The sequence below is a fragment of the Salvelinus namaycush genome, chromosome 11 (assembly GCF_016432855.1).
Source record: "Salvelinus namaycush isolate Seneca chromosome 11, SaNama_1.0, whole genome shotgun sequence".
Taxonomy (NCBI): Eukaryota; Metazoa; Chordata; class Actinopteri; order Salmoniformes; family Salmonidae; genus Salvelinus; species Salvelinus namaycush.
The window spans coordinates 30,273,797-30,298,160 of record NC_052317.1 but is presented as its reverse complement, the minus strand read 5'-3'; the positions used below and the strand labels follow the sequence as shown (position 1 = coordinate 30,298,160).

The following is a 24,364-nucleotide window of genomic DNA, read 5'->3' as shown; positions in this document are numbered from 1 at the left end:
GTAGGAGGCCTATGTGATGGCCAGTGTGGACCACCCCCATGTTTGTCGTCTACTGGGCATCTGCCTGACCTCCACAGTCCAGCTGGTCACCCAGCTCATGCCCTATGGCTGTCTGCTGGACTATGTCAAGGAGAACAAGGACAACATCGGATCCCAGTACCTTCTCAACTGGTGTGTACAGATAGCCAAGGTAAGAATAAGCTGCATTTAAACAGTCATCGACCGGAAAGTGTTTTTTTAAATTGCAGTGATTTTCCAATACTTCATCATCCTCCTTTTCAAACTGCTCTAACACTAATGGAACTTGACAGCTCCCACTACTAAGGACACATCCAACTTACTGATGAATGGCACCCAGACTATTATGAGGCCCTGAGTTTTCCTGAACCTAATTTCTGACTACCCATGAGTCAGTGTATGGTATTTAATCAAACAGGAGTCAGTGGAACGTCTGGTATAACCACCATGTATGGCAATGCATGGAGGGCATGCTGTCCGGTCCTCTGGCAGTCTCTATGGGGGTACCTCAGGGTTCAATTCTCGGGCCGACTCTTTTCTCTGTATATATCAATGATGTTGCTCTTGCTGCGGGCGATTCCCTGATCCACCTCTACGCAGACGACACCATTCTGTATACTTCTGGCCCTTCCTTGGACACTGTGCTATCTAACCTCCAAACGAGCTTCAATGCCATACAACACTCCTTCCGTGGCCTCCAACTGCTCTTAAACGCTAGTAAAACCAAATGCATGCTTTTCAACCGTTCGCTGCCTGCACCCGCACGCCCGACTAGCATCACCACCCTGGACGGTTCCAACCTAGAATATGTGGACATCTATAAGTACCTAGGTGTCTGGCTAGACTGCAAACTCTCCTTCCAGACTCATATCAAACATCTCCAATCCAAAATCAAATCTAGAGTCGGCTTTCTATTTCGCAACAAAGCCTCCTTCACTCACGCCGCCAAACTTACCCAAGTAAAACTGACTATCCTACCGATCCTCGACTTCGGCGATGTCATCTACAAAATAGCTTCCAATACTCTACTCAGCAAACTGGATGCAGTTTATCACAGTGCCATCCGTTTTGTTACTAAAGCACCTTATACGACCCACCACTGCGACCTGTATGCCCTAGTCGGCTGGCCCTCGCTACATGTTCGTCGGTAGACCCACTGGCTCCAGGTCATCTACAAGGCTATGCTAGGTAAAGTGCCGCCTTATCTCAGTTCACTGGTCACGATGGCTACACCCACCCGTAGCACGCGCTCCAGCAGGTGTATCTCACTGATCATCCCTAAAGCCAAAACCTAATTTGGACGCCTTTCCTTCCAGTTCTCTGCTGCCTGCGACTGGAACGAATTGCAAAAATCTCTGAAGTTGGAGACTTTTATCTCCCTCAACAACTTTAAACATCTGCTATCCGAGCAGCTAACCGATCGCTGCAGCTGTACATAGTCCATCGGTATATAGCCCACCCAATTTACCTACCTCACCCCCCATACTGCTTTTATTTATTTACTTTTCTGCTCTTTTGCACACCAGTATCTCTACTTGCACATGATCATCTGATGATTTATCACTCCAGTGTTAATCTGCTAAATTGTAATTATTCGATTTATTGCCTACCTCCTCATGCCTTTTGCACACATTGTATATAGATTCTCTTTTTTCTACCATGTTATTGACTTGTTTATTGTTTACTCCATGTGTAACTCTGTGTTGTTGTCTGTTCACACTGCTATGCTTTATCTTGGCCAGGTCGCAGTTGCAAATGAGAACTTGTTCTCAACTAGCCTACCTGGTTAAATAAAGGTGAAATAAAAAATTTAAAAAAATGTATAGACTCCTAATAGACCCCTACAGTTCAACCCTTATTTGACCTCTTTAAAACCTAATCAAACAATGAGTCATGAAAAATGTGAATACTGTTAGAATGCTTCCTTAATTTTCAGTAGTAATCGAGCAGGACCCATGTATGGCCGTAGACGTACCAGATCATTTGACCTTTCACCTGTGGTTGATCCCAGGGGATGAGCTACCTGGAGGAGCATCACCTGGTGCATCGTGACCTGGCAGCGAGGAACGTCCTGGTGAAGACCCCTCAGCATGTCAAGATCACTGACTTCGGTCTGGCCAAACTCCTCAACTCTGACGAGAAGGAGTACCATGCAGACGGAGGAAAGGTCTGCTCAATCTCCTCATGTCATTTGAATTTAATTGAATTACTGTGTAGTAATGTAACAGAACACATTTTTTGGAGTGTAAATATAATATTATAATCCCCTTTTACTTTGATTGTATGATAGTGATAATGTATGTTGTTGTTACTATTTCCATCCCTTACCCAACCTATTATAGTCTATCGATAACACAATACTTTACCTACATACTTAATGTTGTATTAGCTACCTTAGGGCTCACTGTGCAAGACCAACCTATGTCATGAGAACCCTTTCTCTGCAGGTACCAATCAAATGGATGGCACTGGAGTCCATCCTCTACCGGACATATACACATCAAAGTGACGTGTGGAGCTATGGTAAGTCAGGAGAACATGCATCCTGTGGAGCTATGGTAAGTCAGGAGAACATGCATCCTGTGGAGCTATGGTAAGTCAGGAGAACATGCATCCTGTGGAGCTATGGTAAGTCAGGAGAACATGCATCCTGTGGAGCTATGGTAAGTCAGGAGAACATACATCCTGTGGAGCTATGGTAAGTCAGGAGAACATGCATCCTGTGGAGCTATGGTAAGTCAGGAGAACATACATCCTGTGGAGCTATGGTAAGTCAGGAGAACATGCATCCTGTGGAGCTATGGTAAGTCAGGAGAACATACATCCTGTGGAGCTATGGTAAGTCAGGAGAACATGCATCCTGTGGAGCTATGGTAAGTCAGGAGAACATACATCCTGTGGAGCTATGGTAAGTCAGGAGAACATGCATCCTGTGGAGCTATGGTAAGTCAGGAGAACATACATCCTGTGGATCTATGGTAAGTCAGGAGAACATGCATCCTGTGGAGCTATGGTAAGTCAGGAGAACATGCATCCTGTGGAGCTATGGTAAGTCAGGAGAACATGCATCCTGTGGAGCTATGGTAAGTCAGGAGAACATGCATCCTGTGGAGCTATGGTAAGTCAGGAGAACATGCATCCTGTGGAGCTATGGTAAGTCAGGAGAACATGCATCCTGTGGAGCTATGGTAAGTCAGGAGAACATGCATATACACTATTTAATAGGATTAATGCACTGATACCTTTACATTCTGCCAAAACACATGCCAATGCTGCATCGTGTCAGAATTAACTACATTGCTTGTGTAACTCCAGATACATAAATATTGATTCTGGATAATGTACTTACGCAAATCTGTTAGAGTCAGGTCCAAATAGGGATGTTGGTTTGCTAGAGTCTGGGAGATGAGAGAAACGGGTAACTGGTATCGGTGATATGGACCGCAGGTCCCAGAGGCCCAAGGGCTTGTCAAAAAAACTTTGAAACCTCAACTTTCTCAAGTCAATAACACACACACCACCCCCGGTTTGGACACACGCAAGCATGCACACACACACACGCACACAGACACACATGCTCAGCGAGCCAGTCTCTAGATCCTGTCCTCTGAGGTTGGATTGTGTCTTCCGCTCTACAAGGCAAAGACATCAGTAGCAGCAGCCAGCCCTCCTCCTCCCTTCTTTCCATCCTCTTCTCCTTTTCCTCATCCTCCTTTTCCCTTTCAAACTGCTCCAACACCAACGGAACATGACAACTCCCACTCCTAAGGACACATCCAACTTACTGATGTTGACTGTGGAATGTTTTGAAAACTAACTTAGGCAGATATCAACACAATGCTATCTGCTTTTCTGGAATGAAAACAGTCATCTTCCCTAGTGATTGAACTTTATCTGAGATTGTGCCACTATCATTAAGTGTGACAGTAATGAAAGTTTTTAACTGAGATTATGTCATTGATTGTGACTCTGTTTCACTGTACCTCTGTTTAGGTGTGACCGCGTGGGAGCTGATGACGTTTGGGACCAAGCCCTATGACGGCATCCCAGCCAGTGAGGTAGCAGGGGTGCTGGAGAAAGGCGAGCGGCTGCCCCAGCCTCCCATCTGTACCATAGACGTCTACATGATCATGGTCAAATGTTGGATGATCGACGCAGACAGCAGACCTCGTTTCCGGGAGCTGATAGCTGAGTTTTCCAAGATGGCGCGGGATCCCCCACGTTACCTTGTCATCCAGGTAAGCATTTTAACTCCTTGTCAGGAATAACTGTAGAGTCACACAACACATCTATTAGACTCCCCAGCCACTGTAAAGCTAGTGAACAACTACCTAGCTACTCTATTATTCTTTCTGCCTGTTTTTTTGGTACTGATGGTGAGTTGTGTGTGTCTCTTCCAGGGTGACGACCGGATGCACCTCCCCAGCCCCACCGACACCAAGTTCTACCGCAGTCTGATCAGTGGAGAGGACATGGAAGATGCTGTGGATGCAGAAGAGTACCTAGTGCCTCAGCACGGCTTCTTCAGTAGCTCCAGTACCTCCCGCACCCAGCTCCTACACTCTACGGTACAATACTAGTAATATATGCCTCAGCACCTTCAGCACCCAGCTCCTACACTCTACGGTACAATACTAGTAATATATACCTCAGCACCTTCAGCACCCAGCTCCTACACTCTACGGTACAATACTAGTAATATATACCTCAGCACCTTCAGCACCCAGCTCCTACACTCTACGGTACAATACTAGTAATATATACCTCAGCACCTTCAGCACCCAGCTCCTACACTCTACGGTACAATACTAGTAATATATACCTCAGCACCTTCAGCACCCAGCTCCTACACTCTACGGTACAATACTAGTAATATATACCTCAGCACCTTCAGCACCCAGCTCCTACACTCTACGGTACAATACTAGTAATATATACCTCAGCACCTTCAGCACCCAGCTCCTACACTCTACGGTACAATACTAGTAATATATACCTCAGCACCTTCAGCACCCAGCTCCTACACTCTACGGTACAATACTAGTAATATATACCTCAGCACCTTCAGCACCCAGCTCCTACACTCTACGGTACAATACTAGTAATATATACCTCAGCACCTTCAGCACCCAGCTCCTACACTCTACGGTACAATACTAGTAATATATACCTCAGCACCTTCAGCACCCAGCTCCTACACTCTACGGTACAATACTAGTAATATATACCTCAGCACCTTCAGCACCCAGCTCCTACACTCTACGGTACAATACTAGTAATATATACCTCAGCACCTTCAGCACCCAGCTCCTACACTCTACGGTACAATACTAGTAATATATACCTCAGCACCTTCAGCACCCAGCTCCTACACTCTACGGTACAATACTAGTAATATATACCTCATCACCTTCAGCACCCAGCTCCTACACTCTACGGTACAATACTAGTAATATATACCTCAGCACCTTCAGCACCCAGCTCCTACACTCTACGGTACAATACTAGTAATATATACCTCAGCACCTTCAGCACCCAGCTCCTACACTCTACGGTACAATACTAGTAATATATACCTCAGCACCTTCAGCACCCAGCTCCTACACTCTACGGTACAATACTAGTAATATATACCTCAGCACCTTCAGCACCCAGCTCCTACACTCTACGGTACAATACTAGTAATATATACCTCAGCACCTTCAGCACCCAGCTCCTACACTCTACGGTACAATACTAGTAATATATACCTCAGCACCTTCAGCACCCAGCTCCTACACTCTACGGTACAATACTAGTAATATATACCTCAGCACCTTCAGCACCCAGCTCCTACACTCTACGGTACAATACTAGTAATATATACCTCAGCACCTTCAGCACCCAGCTCCTACATTATATGGTACAATACTAGTAATATATACCTCAGCACCTTCAGCACCCAGCTCCTACATTATATGGTACAATAATAGTAATATATGCCTCAGCACCTTCAGCACCCAGCTCCTACATTATACGGTACAATAATAGTGATATATGCCTCAGCACCCAGCTCCTACATTATATGGTACAATAATAGTAATATATGCCTCAGCACCCAGCTCCTACATTATATGGTACAATAACATATCAACTTGGCTAGCCATCATCTACTGTTATGTGGCAGTCACTTATAACCTAGAGAGGCGATTTCCCGGACTCTAAAATGCATGTTCAATGGGGATGTCCAGGAGTTCATCTAAATCTGGTAAACCTGTCAAAAGAAAAGGTTTCCACCAGCCCCTGGCTCTGTCTCTGCTCTAATTTCTAACACAGAGAATAGTTTTTTTAGTGTCTTACAGGAACTGGATAATATGACATCCTTGCACTGACTCAAAGAAAAGTGATTCCATTATGTCTCACTTCATGCTCACAGCTCTTCTCTGTTGTTTTATAAAGAAGTGTCTGCAGAATGTTGTTATCCACCTCCAAAATTGACGTAATTTGGCAATTTAGACTACTGGAGGCAATTTAGGTTTCCCTACTACACCCAGGATTAGAACCAACAACCTTGTGGTGAATTGTTTCTGCAAAGGCTAGAACATTCTCTTTATTTATGTATTTATCCTGTATTTAACAAGATGAAACCAGGTCAGGTCATGTTGATACTGATAGTGAGTCTCCCAGTTCAAGTTCATAGTTAGCCCCTTTTGACATTGTGGTGAAATTGAATCATGGTGTATCATAGGCTGGGGATGAAACGGAGTAAATTACATTTACGTGGGCATTCATACCGGGTCATACCTGGCTTGAACCAGACTGCCCTCAATCACCCAATCGTTCCTGTTAAATTGTCATCAGGTGTAGTCTTCTTCTTCCCCCATACTATTTCTGTTCTCACCCCTACTCCCCCCTCACCCCTGCTTCCTCCCAGGTGCACCTTGATTAATGGTATTTAAGATGAGAAGTCATCTCTCTCTCTCTCTTCTTCTCTGTCTGTCTGTCTTACGACTCATCTTCAAGTGCAGTGTTGGCCGTATATCTAAGCTGTATGCCTGCTACTGAAAGCCGGCTGGTTAATCCATAAGCTTTCAACTTTGATTACCTTTGCAGGCAGCACTACTTGTTAAATATTTTTCTGGCAGAATACAAGTGCAGGAACCTGATTATATAAATACAGCGTTTGGTTCACTATACAGCAATTTTGACAGATGTCGCCTCTAACTTATTCCTATTTCCTTTCATTCAGTCTGTCGAAAATATTTACATTTGTCTGAGCTGTTTTGTCACTCTTTTATTTATTCCTTGTTTTCTTTTATTTGAACATCTTCTTCATACACATTAATGAAATGAAAAGGTTTGACCTTTCGAAACATTACTGTGAAGAACTACCAAGCGCTTATAAGAAGTAAGCCTACAGTAATGAGTGTGTTTTTGTGGTATTTTACCATGTGTGTTGAGATGTAAAAGGAAGTGTTAACCTGAGTGTGAATCTGTGTTTCAGAGCCAGAACAGCACATTGAACAGCAGCACTGGAATGTGCCACAGCAGAAATGGGGTCAGTAACCATCACAAATGCACATTTAGGTGTATTGAAAAGGAAACTTTGCAGTATTGACTTGAGTCTTTCACCATACAAAACAACTGATCTCTAATTCATCGGATACTTGCAGTTAAGGTGTGGGTTTGGGCCAACAACATTTGTATTTTAACTAGAACGAGTTCCCAGTCAGAGAAGGAAGCATGGTTCTCCGGTACATTGCTGACCCCACAGACAGGTTCTTGGACCACGCCTTCCAGCCATCTCCAGGCAAGTATCCTCATTGACCTCCCAAAGGGTCTTAACCCCAGAACATGGCTAATTCATTAGATAGTGATACATGACTGTTTTATTTTGAAAGGAAGGTGTATCATTTTGAAAGGAAGAGTGACCTCTGCTGGGCAATAGCTGTAGTTCATATGCCAAGTAGAGCACCTCTGTCAAATCACCTGTCATTGCTTACAAAACTACAATTGAACGTTTCATTCACTGTATGTCCACTTAGTACACAGAGGGCTTGTTTTCCTGCTGTAGTAAGTAACTCCTGTAATTTTGCCCCACAGACTACATTAACCAGAACGGAGTTTCGGACACGATGAACCCTGTATACCAGCACCCTGGTCCCCCTCGCACCCTCCTCCCCACCATATCCTCAGACGACACAGAGGCAGAGTACCTGAACTGCTATAAGAACGGGGCAGTGGGGCCTGAGTACCTCAACACCCTCCAGCCCTCCCTCCTCTCCCCCACCACCTCCAATGGCATCTCCAATGGCCTCAACCCCACTGCTAACGGCCATTCCCCCATATCCAATGGTCTCCTCTCCCCCACCTCCAATGGCCTCTCCCCCATTTCCAATGGTGTTCTCCACCGCGTCCAGAAAAACCAGCCCCAAAACAGTATAGATAACCCAGACTACCAGCAGGACTTCACCCCCTCCATCAAGACCCACATCCCAGCCGCAGAGAACGCAGAGTACGTGGGCCCAAACTGAGTCCTGTTACCCCTCTACTCCCACTGTGGAGGGAATAAGACACCAGGGAATAAGGCTCTCTATCCTACTGAGAGAAGACATGAGGTCTTTGTTTAGGAGGGGTAGCGGTACCATGGATTGTATTGTACTTTGCATTGTATTTATCCCTGCCTAAAGAAGCCAGAAGTGAGATAAGTGCAGCTTTCCATTTTGTTTCACCAGTTGTAGTATTGTATAGTACTATGAAATTCCGCATTCCAAAACCTCTTCCATTTCAAACTGTGTCTGAACAGATAGAGATGTGAATCATGTGATAGGAATTAGGCTCTGGGTCTGGGTGTATTCCACTCCATTGTGTTCAAAAGACCAAGAGAAAACCTTAGGGGCTACAGTATCTTATAGGCCTATCAGAAACCCATAAGAGTTGTCATGTTGCACAATGAAACGTTGTGATCAGAATGTATAAGTGGAGAAACACTATTACTAGACAATAGTGTATCCTTCAATCCTTGATGTCAGATGCTCCAGAAATACTATTATATGTGACAGCTCACCCTTTTCTTGCCAACACAAACAGTACTTAAAGATGTCACTCATACTGGATTGGTGTATTGAGTATATAGTATTATTGGGTATTTACCTTCCACAGCTTAAGGGCTTGAAACTGTTAGAACAACAGTTAGATGTCTCGGCTCTTCTGTGTGTGGAACCTGCAGTTTGAGACCCACTGGAGTCAAATGTTGCTGAACGTTGGTGTCAGAAGTGGGAAGGAGGAGGCTCTCATCACTGATGGTGGCTGGTCCATGGAGTTCATTGAGGGAGGAACTTCTGAATCATGACGGCACTCTTTCTGAAGGAGGGTTTCATGAGGACACAACAATGTCAAATGTTGCTATTGATGACTCTGCTGAAGGCTCTATAGCAGGGGTATTCAAATCGTACACTATGAGGTCAGGAACCTGCTGGTTTTCTGTTCTACCTGATAATTCATTGCATCCACCTGGTGTCCCTGGTCTAAATCAGTCTCTGATTAGAGGAAAATTGCAGTGAAACTGGCTTGGAGGTCCAGATTTTAATTTGAGGGCTCTATAGCCTTTATTATATGGCCAGATGGGTTACACACTGACCCCTGTTGGTGCCCCGGTGTAAAATAATCAATATTAGTATATCTCTGTGTTGTTGCTTATTGTCTTGAACAGTTAGGTCTTTAGTTCTGACACTACATCTGTAAATCTTCTAACCGTTTTGAAGGAATATATGAAATAGTTACTTGACATTTGAGAGCCTGCTGTTTGACAGAGGTACATATACAGATCATTTGTATTTTACTAGGACAAATCTTTATTTACAATGACAGCCTACCCCGGCCAAACCCTAACAGCACTGGGCCAATTGTGCTCCACCCTATGGGACTCCCGATCACAGCCGGTTGTGATACAGCCTGGAATTGAATCAGGTCTGTAGTGACGCCTCTAACATTGAGATGCAGTGCCTTAGACTGCTGCGCCACTCCGGAGCCCCAAGATAAGTGTGAGATTATACTGTGTACAATATACTCAATATGGTCACCTATAAATTATCCTATCAACATTCCTCATCTAAATGGTCTTGTCCCTTTATATATAAATATACACCTATTCATGAACTAATTATTTCATTTCAAAGTGAAAATTAATAAAACATTGTTTTCTTTAAAGACATTTACACTGTTCAACAGCAAATCTGAGTGTGTTTTTCAACCTGTTTTATTAAACTGAACATACAAGATTATTAAAGGATCTCTTGTTAAAATACAATGTTTTGTGTGTCAAAAGTTTTTTTTTTTTTTTACATTTCACAATATTGCTAGTGCTCGTACTTTCCAATCCGGTAGGTTGCAGCAGTGTGCCAAATTGTTGTTCTTCAGTCACCAATGTCGTAATGAAGAAGACTTGAGCATAACAGGAAACGCCGAAGTTTTTGGGGGGTTCATATAGCTAGTTATAACGTCAGTTGTTACTGTAGTTGGAATGCCAGTGGAGTATTTGTGACAGTAAGAGGGATGGGGCTCTTATCAGAAATAAACTATTTATTTTTCCTCTTCATAATTTTGACAGAGGGACATTATAAATGGGTAAGTCCACCTACCTATTAAATAGCTTTCTATAGACTTATTTTGCTAGCTAGCTAATCTCTTGTTGCGTATAGTTAGCAAGCTGCCGGTTGCTTGCAGTAACGTTAACCGTTCGCTAACTTGTTTTGTTGATTCAATCATCAGAAACGCTAACGCTATTACGGCACACCCCTACTAACTTGCTAAAGTGTGTCAAACGAGCTAAATCAGTGTCAAAAAGCTAGCAAGTTTGCTTACCCAAATCAAGTCCTGTTCATGCTTACAAGGTGGTGTGTTCGTTTAACGTAAAGTATCTTGCTAAAGTAACTAGATAGCGGTAGCTGGCATCAATAAACTAAAATCAGCTGCCAGCTACAAATTGTACTAGTAGCTAGTTTTGACCATCATCAACGAGATTCAACCGCTGGACGATTTCTTATTGAGCGGATGGTCAGGGGACCGGAACATGACTACAAATAATTTGTAGACTGCAAGACCAAACAGATTTGACAAAAACATAATTTCAAACCGTGCTTATATTTGTATACGATCACACATCTATTTGGCAATACTTTGGAACTGATTTCCAAAATGAAAGTCACTTGGAGCTGATTTGCTGGTGTTTTTACAGTCTAATGTCCAACAATAAAAAAATAACAAAACCAAATTCGTCCGGCTTCGGGCCGCCAGTTGGAGAAGCCTGGTTTAGGAGATTGAAAGCTAAAATAAATATGGCTCTACGAGCTAGCTAGTAAGCAAACGGCCCAGACATGACGAAATAGTTTGCGTCACTGTCATGTAGCTCGAAAGTCATTCATCAAATGCAGCTAACGTTAGCTATTCAGCAAGGTAAAGTAAATAACCACATTTGTTTATCTCAAATCAAATATTTGCGTGACATGGGCTTACATGCAAATTACTGTACTCTGATTCAAGTGAGAGCGAGACCTCTTCAAAGCCACTGATGTGCGTCCTCCTGCCCCAAAATACATGAATCCAACAAACGACCCAAAGCAACTCATGTTTTGATCAGATTTTCTCTCGTGGAATGGAATTCAATAGCCCATTGTTAAAGTTGACAAGTGCTATCTTTGTACTCGCGCAGTCATTTGCATTCCTAAAATAAGTTGATCAGTCCTCATTCATACAGTCAAATAATTTCCAATACACTTCACGACAACACGCAGCAAAAGGGCAATGACTGTATGGCTATATGGAGTAACAATACACAAATGTTGGATACTGAAAACGACTGTAATGGGAGACCTGTATCATCAAGGAAGTAACTGGAGTTGCTCTTCGGGATTCCCCTGCTTGAACCAGACATTTATTTATATTTTTGGGATTTGTGTATTGTTTTGTATGGCTAGGTATTACCGCACTGTTGGAGCTAGAGACACAAGTACTTCGCTGCACCTGCGATAACATCTGCAACTGTGTACACTACCAATAAAATACATTTGACATTACTTAGCCTGTTAGGTGTGCCATCCTCCTCCTAGGCAGCTGATTCAATGGTTTGGTGGTGCATGGCGAGTGCCTTTTGAACTTGCCCCACAAACACAATATCTCTGTCAGACTCCGAACAGACAGAGGCTTAAGCCTTGTTCACATTGGCAGTTTGAAGTGACTCAAAAAAAAAATCTAAATCCTATCCAATTAGAATCTGTTATTTTTCCTGCAGTCTGGACAGCCAGCCAAAAAGCACAATGGAATCAGATATTTCAAGCCACATTTCAAATCACTTTCATAGGGGGTTTGAAATCAGATATAATTCTGGTTCTTGGCCATGTGACTTGTCTCAAATCAAATGTTATTGGTCACATACACATGGTTAGCAGATGTTAATGCGAGCGCAGCGAAATTCTTGTGCTTCTAGTTCTAACAGTCCAGTAATATCTAACAATTTCCCAACAACTACCTGATACACACAAATCTAAAGGGGTGAATGAGAATATGTACATAAAAATATATGGATGAGCGATGGCCGAGCGGCATAGACAAGGTGCAATAGATGGCATAAAATACAGTTGAAGTCGGAAGTTTACATACACTTTAGCCAAATACATTTGGCTAAAAACTCAGTTTTTCACAATTCCTAACATTTAATCCTAGTAAAAATTCCTTGTCTTAGGTCAGGTAGGATCACCACTTTATTTTAAGAATGTGAAATGTCAGAATAATAGTAGAGGGATATATTTCAGCTTTTATTTCTTTCATCACATTCCCAGTGGGTCAGAAGTTTACATACACTCAATTAGTATTTGGTAGCATTGCCTTTAAATTGTTTAACTTGGGTCAAACGTTTTGGGTAGCCTTCCACAAGCTTCCACAATAAGTTGGGTGAATTTTGGCCCATTCCTCCTGACAGAGCTGGTGTAACTGAGTCAGGTTTGTAGGCCTCCTTGCTTGCACACGCTTTTTCAGTTCTGCCCACAAATGTTCTATAGGACTGATGTCAGGGCTTTGTGATGACCACTCCAATACCTTGACTTTGTTATCCTAAAATAATTTTGCCACAACTTTGGAAGTATGCTTGGGGTCATTGTCCATTTGGAACACCGATTTGCGACCAAGCTTTAACTTCCTGACTGATGTCTTGAGACGTTGCTTCAATATATCCACATAATTTTCCTGCCTCATGATGCCATCTATTTTGTGAAGTGCACCAGTCCCTCCTGCAGCAAGGCACCCCCACAACATGATGCTGCCACCCCCGTGCTTCACGGTTGGGATGTTGTTCTTCGGCTTGCAAGCCTCCCCCTTTTTCCTCCAAACATAACGATGGTCATTATGTCCAAACAGTTCTATTTTTGTTTCATCAGACCAGAGGTAATTTCTCCAAAAAGTACGATATTTGTCCCCATCTGCAGTTGCAAACCGAAGTCTGGCTTTTCTATGGCAGTTTTGGAGCGGTGGCTTCTTCCTTGCTGAGCGGCCTTTCAGGTTATGTTGATATAGGACTTGTTTTACTGTGGATATAGATACTTTTGTACCTGTTTCCTCCAGCATCTTCACAAGGTCCTTTGCTGTTGTTCTGGGATTGATTTGCAATTTTCGCACCAAAGTACGTTCATCTCTAGGAGACAGAACGTGTCTCCTTCCTGAGTGGAATGATGGCTGCGTGGTCCCATGGTGTTTATACTTGCATACTATTGTTTGTACAGATGAATGTTGTACCTTAAGGCGTTTGGAAATTGCTCCCAAGGATGAACCAGACTTGTGGAGGTCTACCATTTTTTTTCTAAGGTCTTGCCTGATTTCTTTTGATTTTCCCATGATGTCAAGCAAAGAGGCACTGAGTTTGAAGGTAGGCCTTGAAATACATCCACAGGTACACTTCCAATTGACTCAAATGATGTCAATTAGCCTGTCAGAAGCTTCTAAAGCCATGACATCATTTCCTGGAATTTTCCAAGCTGTTTAAAGGCACAGTCAACTTAGTCTATGTAAACTTCTGACCCACTGGAGTTGTGATACAGTGAATTATAAGTGAAATAATCTGTCTGTAAGCAATTGTTGGAAAAATTACTTGTGTCATGCACAAAGTAGATGTCCTAACCGACTTGCCAAAACTATAGTTTGTTAACAAGAAATTTGTGGAGTGGTTGAAAAACGAGTTTTAATGACTCCAACCTAAGTGTACTTCCAAATTAGATCGAGATTAACATTTCACGCTGGCCAGCCAGCTAACTAGCTATAAAGCTAATCTCGATCTAATTTGGAGTACTTAGATATGTCGTTACTGCTTCCAGTCTTTGCCTGCCCTTGAACGGTCTAGGTATTTAGAAAAGTTGGTTGTTGTTGGCTTACCTAAATGTCCTTTCAACTTGCCGGAGACCTGCTGGGGAGACAACCATGCCCAATGGCCGAAAGTACCCTATGGTGACATATACACCTACTTGGTGGAATCTCCAGGTTTGCATAAATATCCACATAAAGAAGAATACTATAGCTGTTATTTGGATAGATACAGCTCACTAGTCCATCTTTACTACAAGGTAACTAGCAAGCATTATGCAATACACATAGCTCGTTAGATACAAGTAAGTGTTGGCGACTTAGTGCTTTGAACACAAATACAGTGCATTTGGAAAATATCCAGACCCCTTGACTTTTTCCACATTTTGTTACGTTACAGCCTTATTCTAAAATTGATTAAATTAATGTTTATCAATAAACACACAATACCCTATAATGACAATGCGAAAACAGATACCTTATTTACATAAGTATTCAGACCCTTTGTTATGAGACTCGAAATTGAGCTCAGGGGCATCCCGTTTCCATTGATCATCCTTGAGATGTTTCTACCACTTGATTGGAGACCACCTGTGGTAAATTCAAATGATTGGACATTATTTGGAAAGGCACACACCTGTCTATATAAGGTCCCACAGTTGACAGTGCATGTCAGAGCAAAAACCAAGCCATGAGGTCGGAGGAATTGTCTGTAGAGCTCCGAGACAGGATTTTGTCGAGGCACAGATCTGGGGAAGGGTACCAAAGCATTTATGCAGCATTGAAGGTCCCCAAGAACACCGTGGCCTTCATCATTCTTAAATGGAAAATGTTTGGAACCATCAACACTCTTCATAGAACTGGCCGCCCGGCCAAACTGAGCAATCAGGGAGGTGACCAAGAACCCGATGGTTACTCTGATAGAGCTCCAGAGTTCCTCTGTGAAGATGGTTGTTTCCTGGAAGGTTCTCCCATCTCTGCAGCACTCCACCAATCAGGCCTTTATGGTAGCGTGGCCAGATAGAAGCCACTCCTCAGTAAAAGGCGCATGACAGCCCGCTTGGAGTTTGCAAAAGGCATCCAAAGACTCTCAGACCATGAGAAACAAGATTCTCTGGTCTGATGAAACCAAGATTGAACTCTTTGGCCTGAATGCCAAGCGTTACGTCTGGAGGAAACCTGGCACCATCCATACGGTGAAGCATGGTGGTGGCAGCATCATGCTGTGGGGAGGTTTTTCAGTGGCAAGGACTGGGAGACTAGTCAGGATCTAGGGAAAGATGAACAGAACAAAGTACAGAGATCCTTGATGGGAAAAACCTGCTCCAGAGCGCTCAGCTCAGACTGGGGCAACGGTTCACCTTCCAGCAGGACAACGACCCTAAGCACACAGCCAAGACAACGCAGGAGTGGCTTTTGGACAGGTCTCTGAATGTCCTTGAGTGGCCCGGACTTGAACCCGATCGAACATCTCTGGAGAGACCTGAATATAGCTGTGCAACCTGACAGAGCTTGAGATGATCTGCAGAGTAGAATGGGAGAAACTCCCCAAATACAGGTCTCCCAAGCTTGTAGCGTCATAGCCAAGAAGACTTGCGGCTGTAAATGCTACCAAAAGTGCTTCAACAAAGTACTGAGTACAGGGTCTGAATACTTTATGTAAATTGTCTTTTTAATTATACAATTGCTAAAAATACATTTAATACATGTTAGAATAAAGCTGTAATGTAACAAAGTGGAAAAAGTCAAGGGGTCTGAATACTTTCCGAATGCACTGTAGCTAAATGTATCGAGTAACTGGAGGCCACAGCTTTCCATCACTGCGGCGTAACAGCCTGAACCCATGAGGTTCGTCTAACCTTGTCCTTGGGCAGTTGATGAAACTATTGTTCAAACAAAAATGGTACGCAACAGTATTTGTATACTGTATCTGTATTTATTACGCCGATTCTGTTGCAAAGCGTTTCTTGAGCTGAAGCAAATGGAACGAAACGGGGAAGGACCTACCTGATTTTGCAATAGCAACTTTTGCTGTGTTTGCTTCTATTTTGTTCTGAAATGGTAAACTGTTTCCGTAATGAATACACCCCGGCTTTTCGGCTCTGGCTGATAATTGTTATGTACTTTCCATGCGACAGTCTCTGATCATCCTGTTTGGGATTATGACGAATGTTAAAAATGACCAATATGTACATTTTGTGATACAAATAACAATAGTAATAATAATAATTTAACCTGCTGTTCTCTTTTTTTATTTTTTTATATAAATATATATATATATATATATATATATGAGTGAAGTAGGCAATTTAACATGGGTGTAATGGGAGTACCCTACGGGTGTACCCTACTCAGAGGCGTGTTCACGTTAAGACACGCCTCGCTGTATCTATCTATGGCTACATTAGTTGTCATATTAACAACGGGTGTGTATGCAGTGGCGTAGGCTCAGCAGTGTGAACAAGGCTTTAGACTAGGTGGAGCACAGCCAAAGTCTGGTCACAGAAAAGGCACAAAATAAGTGCATTAAAGTCTTCAAACACACCCCTCCTTTAAATGCCAGTGTAATAACTCATAAGAGACATGTTGGAAGTAATTTAACAGTAGCAACACATAATTAGTGAGTTCAGTCTAGTCGTAGAGTGCATCTTACTGTGATTTACTTGAAACCCCTGACCGTGACAATAAGGGAAACAACCAAGTCTGTCGAGTGAGCTATGCAAAAAAAACGGCACAGTGTGTACTGTACATTATCAGTCAGTACAACCGAGAGAAACTTGTTAGGAAGTCAACCATGGAAAGAGTAGATTTAAAGTGGAACGCGGAAGACCACAGCACGTGATTTGCGGAAGTGAAGGTTTTATTTTAGAATCTGAAACACAGGGCTAATATTACACTCAGACGTGGTATAGAGAAAATAACCCCAAGATGTCAGCTCACTTCTGCTTTAATTTAGCAAGAATATAATTTGGGTAAATCATTTGAATTCTATCACTTTTTGACAGCAACGTTTTTGATTCGAACGAAACCTTCCATACATATTTGTCCATAGTAGAAGTGCTCAGAATGTGACTTTTTGGACCTGAATGCTAAAACATTCAAGAGATAAAGGTGCTCAAAGGTGACTCCTTTTGCATACCATACCATGAGACATCCATGTCTTCATCACTGGAAAAGATAAAGGGTTGAAATTGATATCATTTAAAAGCTTACAAACAGGGTTGTCAAACTATTTCATTTCTAGATAAAAAAATAAAAATGTAAGACATTATTTCATTTTTTAACCTTTTTTAATATCAATGATCAAAAATGTGTAAACTCAGATTATTTTCATATTCATATGTTGTAGTTTAGACCCTGTTTTATATGAGGTTTTTGTGTTGTGACCGCCATTGGTTGAGACGACATGCTCTTGAATACAGGGTGTCACGTTTTGGCTAAAATGGGAATACATTTTTAATTTCAACTTTCAAATGGTACCACACAGATGGTTGGAGCTCCAGACATCAGAGAATGTTGACTTGAATGGGAATATGTTTTAAATTATACTGTCAATCTTCCATTGGAAAACCTATGTAATTTGACGGTGTGTGGACCGGCAACCATCTTTGAATCCATGAATTCTATTTGTATGATTTGAAATGACACTCACCCTGTATTCAAGAGCATGTTGTGTTTCAACCGATGGCGGGCACAACACAAACTCAGATGGCGTAAAACGGGATATATGCACAAAAAATGCTGAAATTAATTTTAAGTATACAGTGCCTTTGGGAAAGTATTCAGACCCCTTCCCTTTTTCCACATTTTGTTACGTAACAGCCTTATTCTAAAATGTAGTTAAAAAAATAAAATGTCCTCGTCAATCTACACACAATACCGCATAATGACAAAGCAAAAACAGTTTTTTAGAAATGTGGAGATGAGAGAACCTTCCAGAAGGACAACCGTCTCTGCAGCACTCCATCAATCAGGCCTTTATGGTAGAGTGGCCAGACTCAGGACCTCAGACTGGGGCAAAGGTTCACCTTCCAACAGAACAATGGCCCTAAGCACAGAGCCAAGACAACGCAGGATTGGCTTCGGGACAAGTCTCTGAATGTCCTTGAGGGGCCCAGCCAGTGCCAGGACTTGAACCCGATCGAACATCTCTGGAGAAACCTGAAAATAGCTGTGCAGCAATGCTCCACATCCAACCTGACAGAGCTTGAGAGGATCTGCAGAGAATAATGGGAGAAACTCCCCAAATACAGGTGTGCCAAGCCTGTAGCGTCATACGCAAGAAGACTTGAGGCTGTAATCACTGCCAGAGGTGCTTCAACAAAGTACTGAGTAAAGAGTCTGAATGCTTATGTAAATGATATTTCAGTTTTATGTTTGATACATTTGCAAAAAATAAACTGTTTTTCCTTTGTCATTAAGGGGTATTATGTGTAGACTGAGGGGGGGGAATTATTTTTATCAATTTTAGAATAAGTCTAACGTAACAAAATGCGGAAAAAGTCAAGGGGTCTGAATACTTTCCGAATGCACTGTACACGTTTTTAGAATTTACGTTAAAAGTAAAAAAGGGCATCCATTTTATTTTTAAATTCAATAAACTATCAAATAGTTTGACAACCCTGTTTGTAAGCTTTTAAATGATATCAATTTCAATCCTTTATCTTTTCCAGTGATGAAGACATGGATGTCTCATGGTATGGTGGGGTATGCAAAAGGAGTCACCTTTGAGCACCTTTATCTCTTGAATGTTTTGGCATTCAGGTCCAAAAAGTCACATTCTGAGCACTTCTACCATGGACAAATATGTATGGAAGGTTTCGTTCGAAACAAAAACGTTGCTGTCAAAAGTGATAGAATTCAAATGATTTACCCAAATTATATTCTTGCTAAATTAAAGCAGAAGTGAGCTGACATCTTGTGCACCTTGTGGTTATTTTCACTATTTTCTCTATACCACGTCTGAGTGTAATATTAGCCAACTATGCGCCTCGAAAGGACCCGTCTTTTGGCATTCAGGTCCAGAAAGTCACTTTCTGACTTCTTCCATTGACCAACATGTATGGAAAGTTTTGTTTAAATGAAATCCTGTCAAAAAGTGATTGAATTCAAATGGATTTACCCATTTGTTGTCTTTAGCATTCAAACACAGTGCCTACGTGCCTTTTTGACTTTTACACAGTAGCAACTAATCTCACCAATTCAAATGAACAGAAGGAAACTCGACTAACACTTTCTTGAGGGCCTTCAATGACCGCAACAAAAGCATTGTAAAATGTGCATCCATGGTGCAGCATATGTAGCCTACAGAACAGCAAATTTAAGTTCTGATAAGTAGCCTACCTATCTTCTCTCAGGTTCAAGCCCAGCACTGTGTGTGGTACGGTGAGTGTGGTGAGTCCGACAAGGTCCCGGGGAAGAAGTACAACTGCAACTATACAGGACCTCCCATCCCACTTCCAGTAGAGGGCCATGAGCTGCTCACGGTACGGTTGACCATGGACGCTTTCTTTGAACTGGTTCTCAAGATGCCTTCTGAAATGACAGTTGACTTACATTGAAATGTGTTCTGTCTCACATGTTTTACTTTCGCAAAACCAAGTTAGGTCATGGAAATTATACCGTGTATGTATCTGTTTGTGTGTAGGAGCTGTGTCCAGGTTATGACTATGGGAACCAGAGTCTGTGCTGTGATGTCCAGCAGCTCCAGACTCTGAAAGGGAGCCTTCAGTTGCCCCTACAGTTCCTCTCTCGGTACGTACCATGGTGGCTTTGCAAAAGGGACTTTGACGTTACGTGTGCCATACTTGGACAGACCCCCGTTATATATAGCTATAGTTTAGCAAGATGCCTTGGCAGTAAGTTAGCTTTGTTGGCATCTTATCATTGTCAGCTGTTTCCTTCTAAAGGTCTCTTTATATGATGATGATGATGATAATAATAATACGCTTCTTTATCCTGACTCTCTGTGTTCTCCATCTCCAGATGCCCAGCCTGTTTCTTCAACCTGATGAACCTGTTCTGTGAGCTAACCTGCAGCCCCCTCCAGAGTCTCTTTATGAATGGAACCCAGTTCACTAATGACACAGCTGCCAACAAGACCAATGTGGTGGAAGTCCAGTACTACATTGGACAGACATTTGCCAATGGTGAGGTGGCACATTTCCTGGTCCCAACTCTGTTTGTGCTGTCAGAGCCAACTCCTATGGTCATTATCCAGCTAGTGGGCACAGTCTTTATATCACAGTTTGAGACATACTTTTGTATATATAGTGTATGTGGACACCCCTTCAAATTAGTGGATTTGGCTTTTTCAGCCACTCCCGTTGCTTACAGGTGTATAAAGTCGAGCACACAGCCATGCAATCTCCATAGAGAAACATTGGCAGTAGAATGGCCTTACTGAAGAGCTCAGTGACTTTCAACGTGGCACCGTCATAGGATGCCACCTTTCCAACAAGTCAGTTCGTCAAATGTATGCCCTGGTAGAGCTGCGCCGGTCAACTGTAAGTGATGTTATTGTGAAGTGGAAACGTCTAGGAGCTGCAACGGCTCAGCCGCTAAGTGGTAGGCCACACAAGCTCACAGAACGGGGGCGTCGGGTGCTGAACATGTCAAAATCGTCTGTCCTCGGTTGCAACACTCACCACCGAGTTCCAAACTGCCTCTGGTAGCAACGCCCGCACAATAACTTTGTCGGGAGATTCATGAAATGGGTTTCAATGGCAGAGCAGCCGCACACAAGCCTAAGATCAAGAATTTTGCTACACCTTCAATAACATATGCTAAATATATGTATTTGACCAATAACATTTTATTTAAGATCACCATGCGCAATGCCAAGCGTCAGCTGGAGTGGTGTAAAGCTCGCCTCCATTGGACTCTGGAGCAGTGGAAACGCGTTCTCTGGAGTGATGAATCACGCTTCACCATCTGGCAGTCTGACGGATGAATCTGGGTTTGGTGAATGCCAGGAGAACGCTACCTGCCCCAATGCATAGTGCCAACTGTAAAGTTTGGTGGAGGAGGAATAATGGTCTGGGGCTGTTTTTCATGGTTCGGGCTAGGCCCCTTAGTTTCAGTGACGGGAACTCTTAATGCTACAGCATACAATTACATTCTAGACGATTCTGTGCTTCCAACTTTGTGGCAACAGTTTGGGGAAGGCCCTTTCCTGTTTCAGCATGACAATGCCCCACTGCACAAATCAAGGTCCACACAGAAATGGTTTATTGAGATCGGTGTGGAAGAACTTGACTGGCTTGCACAGAGCCCTGCCCTCAACCCCATTGAACACCTTTTGGATGAATTGGAAGGCCGACTGCGAGCCAGGCCTAATCGGCCAACATCAGTGCCCGACCTCACTAATGCGCTTGTGGCTGAATGGAAGTAAGTTCCCCCAGCAATATTCCAACATCTAGTGGAAAGCCAGAAGAGTGGAGGCTATTATAGAAGCAAATGGGGAACCAACTCCATATTTTAATGCCCATTATTTTAGAATGAGATGCTCGACGAGCAGGTGTCTACATACTTTTGGGCTTGTAGTATATGCTGACAAAGTAGCAGTGCCAGTGAACATCTTGATAAGTAGATTTCTACAAACTAATTAATTTCCTTGTATTATGCAATTAGTTGGGTAACTAAGGGTCAGATTAACACCCCTGTGTTGTGCTGCATTTGTCAAAATGCAGTTGAAGGTCACAGCTTGAAGAGTCGAAAAACGCAATCACTTCCCTTGGCTAGCATAACTATTGTTGACCTAATGCTACAGATGTTGGTCTGTGCCAAGTTGTTTAATATAATTCTGGTCTTCTTTCTTGGCAGCCATGTACAATGCTTGTCAGGATGTCCAGGCTCCCTCCAGTAATGTGAAGGCCTTGTCACTGCTCTGTGGGAAAGATGCCAGTGACTGCAACGCCACCAACTGGATTGAGTACATGTTCGACATCAACAACGGACAGAGTCCCTTCACCATCATCCCTATATTCTCAGGTGAAATTATGTTAAATGGACAAACGCAGAATATTTGCATTTTGTACATGCAAGGTTTGGATGTCCCAACAAGGGTAATCAGATATGTCATTTCACTGTTTGAAAATGTCACTGGTCTCTGTGAAATTACACTTAACAAAAATATAAACGCAACATGCAACAATTTCATTGGTTTTACTGAGTTACAGTTCATATGAGGAAATCAGTCAATTGAAATAAATGAATTAGGCGCTAATCTATGGATTTCACATGACTGGGAATACAGGTACCTTAAAAAAAAAATGGGCCTCACAATGGGCCTCGGGATCTCGTTAGGGTATTTTTGTGCATTCAAAATGCTATTGGGTTCGTTGTCCGTAGCTTATGCCTGCCCATACCATAACCCCATGGCCTCACAACGTTGACATCAGCAAACTGCTCGCCCCATACACGTGGTCTGCGGTTGTGAGGCCGGTTAGATGTACTGCCAAACTTTCTTAAACGACATTGGAGGCGACTTCTGGTAGAGAAATGAACATCAAATTACCTGGCAACAGCTCTGGTGGACATTCCTGCAGTCAGCATGCAAGTTTCACGCTCCCTCAACTTGAGATATCTGTGGCTTTGTTGTGTGACACAACTGCACAATTTTGTGGCCTTTTATTGCCCCCAGCACAAGGTGCACCTGTGTAATGATCATACTGTTTAATTAGCTTCTTGATATGCCACACCTGTCAGGTGGAGGGATTGTCTTGGCAAAGAGAAATATTCACTAACAGGGATGTAAACAAATGTGTTCACATTTGAGAGAAATAAGCTTTTTGTGCATATGGACTATTTCGGGGATCTTTTATTTCAGCTCATGAAACATGGGACCAACACTTTATATGTTGCGTTTTATATTTTTGTTCAGTGTTTGTAATATGTACAATAACACAATATTGAGTACTTATGCCTAATGCTTTCTTCTTTCATTTTTAATGATCACAACAAATAACTCAACATCCTCGTACCACCCTCACCTCTCCAGACGTGTCAGTATCCGGTATGACCCCCATGAACAACAAGACATACGACTGTACGGAGGGTCTGGAGGATGGCTCTGGTCCCTGCTCCTGCCAGGACTGTAGCCCGGCCTGTGGTCCCCAGCCTGTCCCCCCTCCCCTGCCCCCACCATGGACCATCCTGGGCATCAGCGCTATGGTCATCATCATGTGGATCTCCTACATGGCCTTCCTCCTTGTCTTCATGGGAACCGTGATCGGCACCTGGTGCTACAGGTGATAACTGACGGGCACTGATTTTGGAGCAGTATGTAATGCTTGTCTATTCAGTGCCATTTTGGAGCAGTATGTAATGCTTGTCTCTTTCTCTTATTTCTTATTCAGAAAAAGGAGAATTGAGTCTGAGTATGGCCCAATATTGGACAGCAATAACCCTCACTCTCTGAACAATGACAGCATTGATCAAGGTACTCTTTTATTTGGCATGAGATCTGACTCTGTCTCATTTTGGAAAATAACCAGGCACAATATTCAGTAAGATACACCTACAAACCTGTTCTTGCTACGATCTGACCTGTAACCTCCTGTCTTCCCTCTCTCTCTCTCAGTGGATGTGTCGTGTGGCGAGACATTGGGCGAGCACTTTGAGAACGCCCTGCGTTACCTCTTTACCCGCTGGGGCTCATTTTGCGTACGGCAGCCCCTCATGGTCATCCTGGGCAGCCTGATCATAGTGGCTGCCTGCTCAGGGGGCCTGGTCTACATGAAGATCACCACGGACCCTGTGGAGCTGTGGTCCTCGCCCAGCAGCCAGGCTAGGCAGGAGAAGGACTACTTTGACAGCCACTTTGGACCCTTCTTCAGGGCAGAGCAGCTCATCATCACAACCACATTGCAGTCAGAATCCACCTACTCCCCGTACCCCGCGGGGGCTGCCATGCCCTTCGGAGCCCCCCTGGACAAGGACGTCCTCCACCAGGTGGGTTAGGTAGAGGAACTTGGCTGGGTGGTGATTGATACTTTCAGATGGAATTGTTGTAGCATTT

The 24,364-nt window shown here is 43.0% G+C and overlaps 2 protein-coding genes across 3 annotated transcripts in view; both read left to right on the top strand.

Moving 5' to 3' along the window:
- The window catches only part of LOC120055996 (epidermal growth factor receptor-like), a 99,449-nt gene extending 89,169 nt beyond the window's left edge, over positions 1-10,280 (top strand). The window contains exons 20-27 of the mRNA XM_039004109.1: positions 5-190; positions 2,030-2,185; positions 2,466-2,541; positions 4,012-4,256; positions 4,419-4,586; positions 7,502-7,555; positions 7,714-7,807; positions 8,101-10,280. Coding sequence (XP_038860037.1) covers positions 5-190; positions 2,030-2,185; positions 2,466-2,541; positions 4,012-4,256; positions 4,419-4,586; positions 7,502-7,555; positions 7,714-7,807; positions 8,101-8,531 — 1,410 coding nt within the window. The 3' untranslated portion in view covers positions 8,532-10,280. The remainder of the gene's footprint in view (positions 1-4; positions 191-2,029; positions 2,186-2,465; positions 2,542-4,011; positions 4,257-4,418; positions 4,587-7,501; positions 7,556-7,713; positions 7,808-8,100) is intronic.
- Positions 10,281-10,464: 184 nt separating this feature from the next.
- The window catches only part of LOC120055994 (NPC intracellular cholesterol transporter 1-like), a 30,128-nt gene continuing 16,228 nt past the window's right edge, over positions 10,465-24,364 (top strand). Inside the window, exons 1-8 of one of the 2 annotated variants that reach the window (XM_039004108.1) lie at positions 10,465-10,623; positions 19,701-19,829; positions 19,991-20,097; positions 20,329-20,492; positions 22,168-22,335; positions 23,345-23,594; positions 23,703-23,785; positions 23,927-24,297. In XM_039004108.1, coding sequence (XP_038860036.1) covers positions 10,552-10,623; positions 19,701-19,829; positions 19,991-20,097; positions 20,329-20,492; positions 22,168-22,335; positions 23,345-23,594; positions 23,703-23,785; positions 23,927-24,297 — 1,344 coding nt within the window. In that variant the 5' untranslated portion in view covers positions 10,465-10,551. The remainder of the gene's footprint in view (positions 10,624-19,700; positions 19,830-19,990; positions 20,098-20,328; positions 20,493-22,167; positions 22,336-23,344; positions 23,595-23,702; positions 23,786-23,926; positions 24,298-24,364) is intronic. The other variant, XM_039004107.1, reaches the window with a different exon arrangement.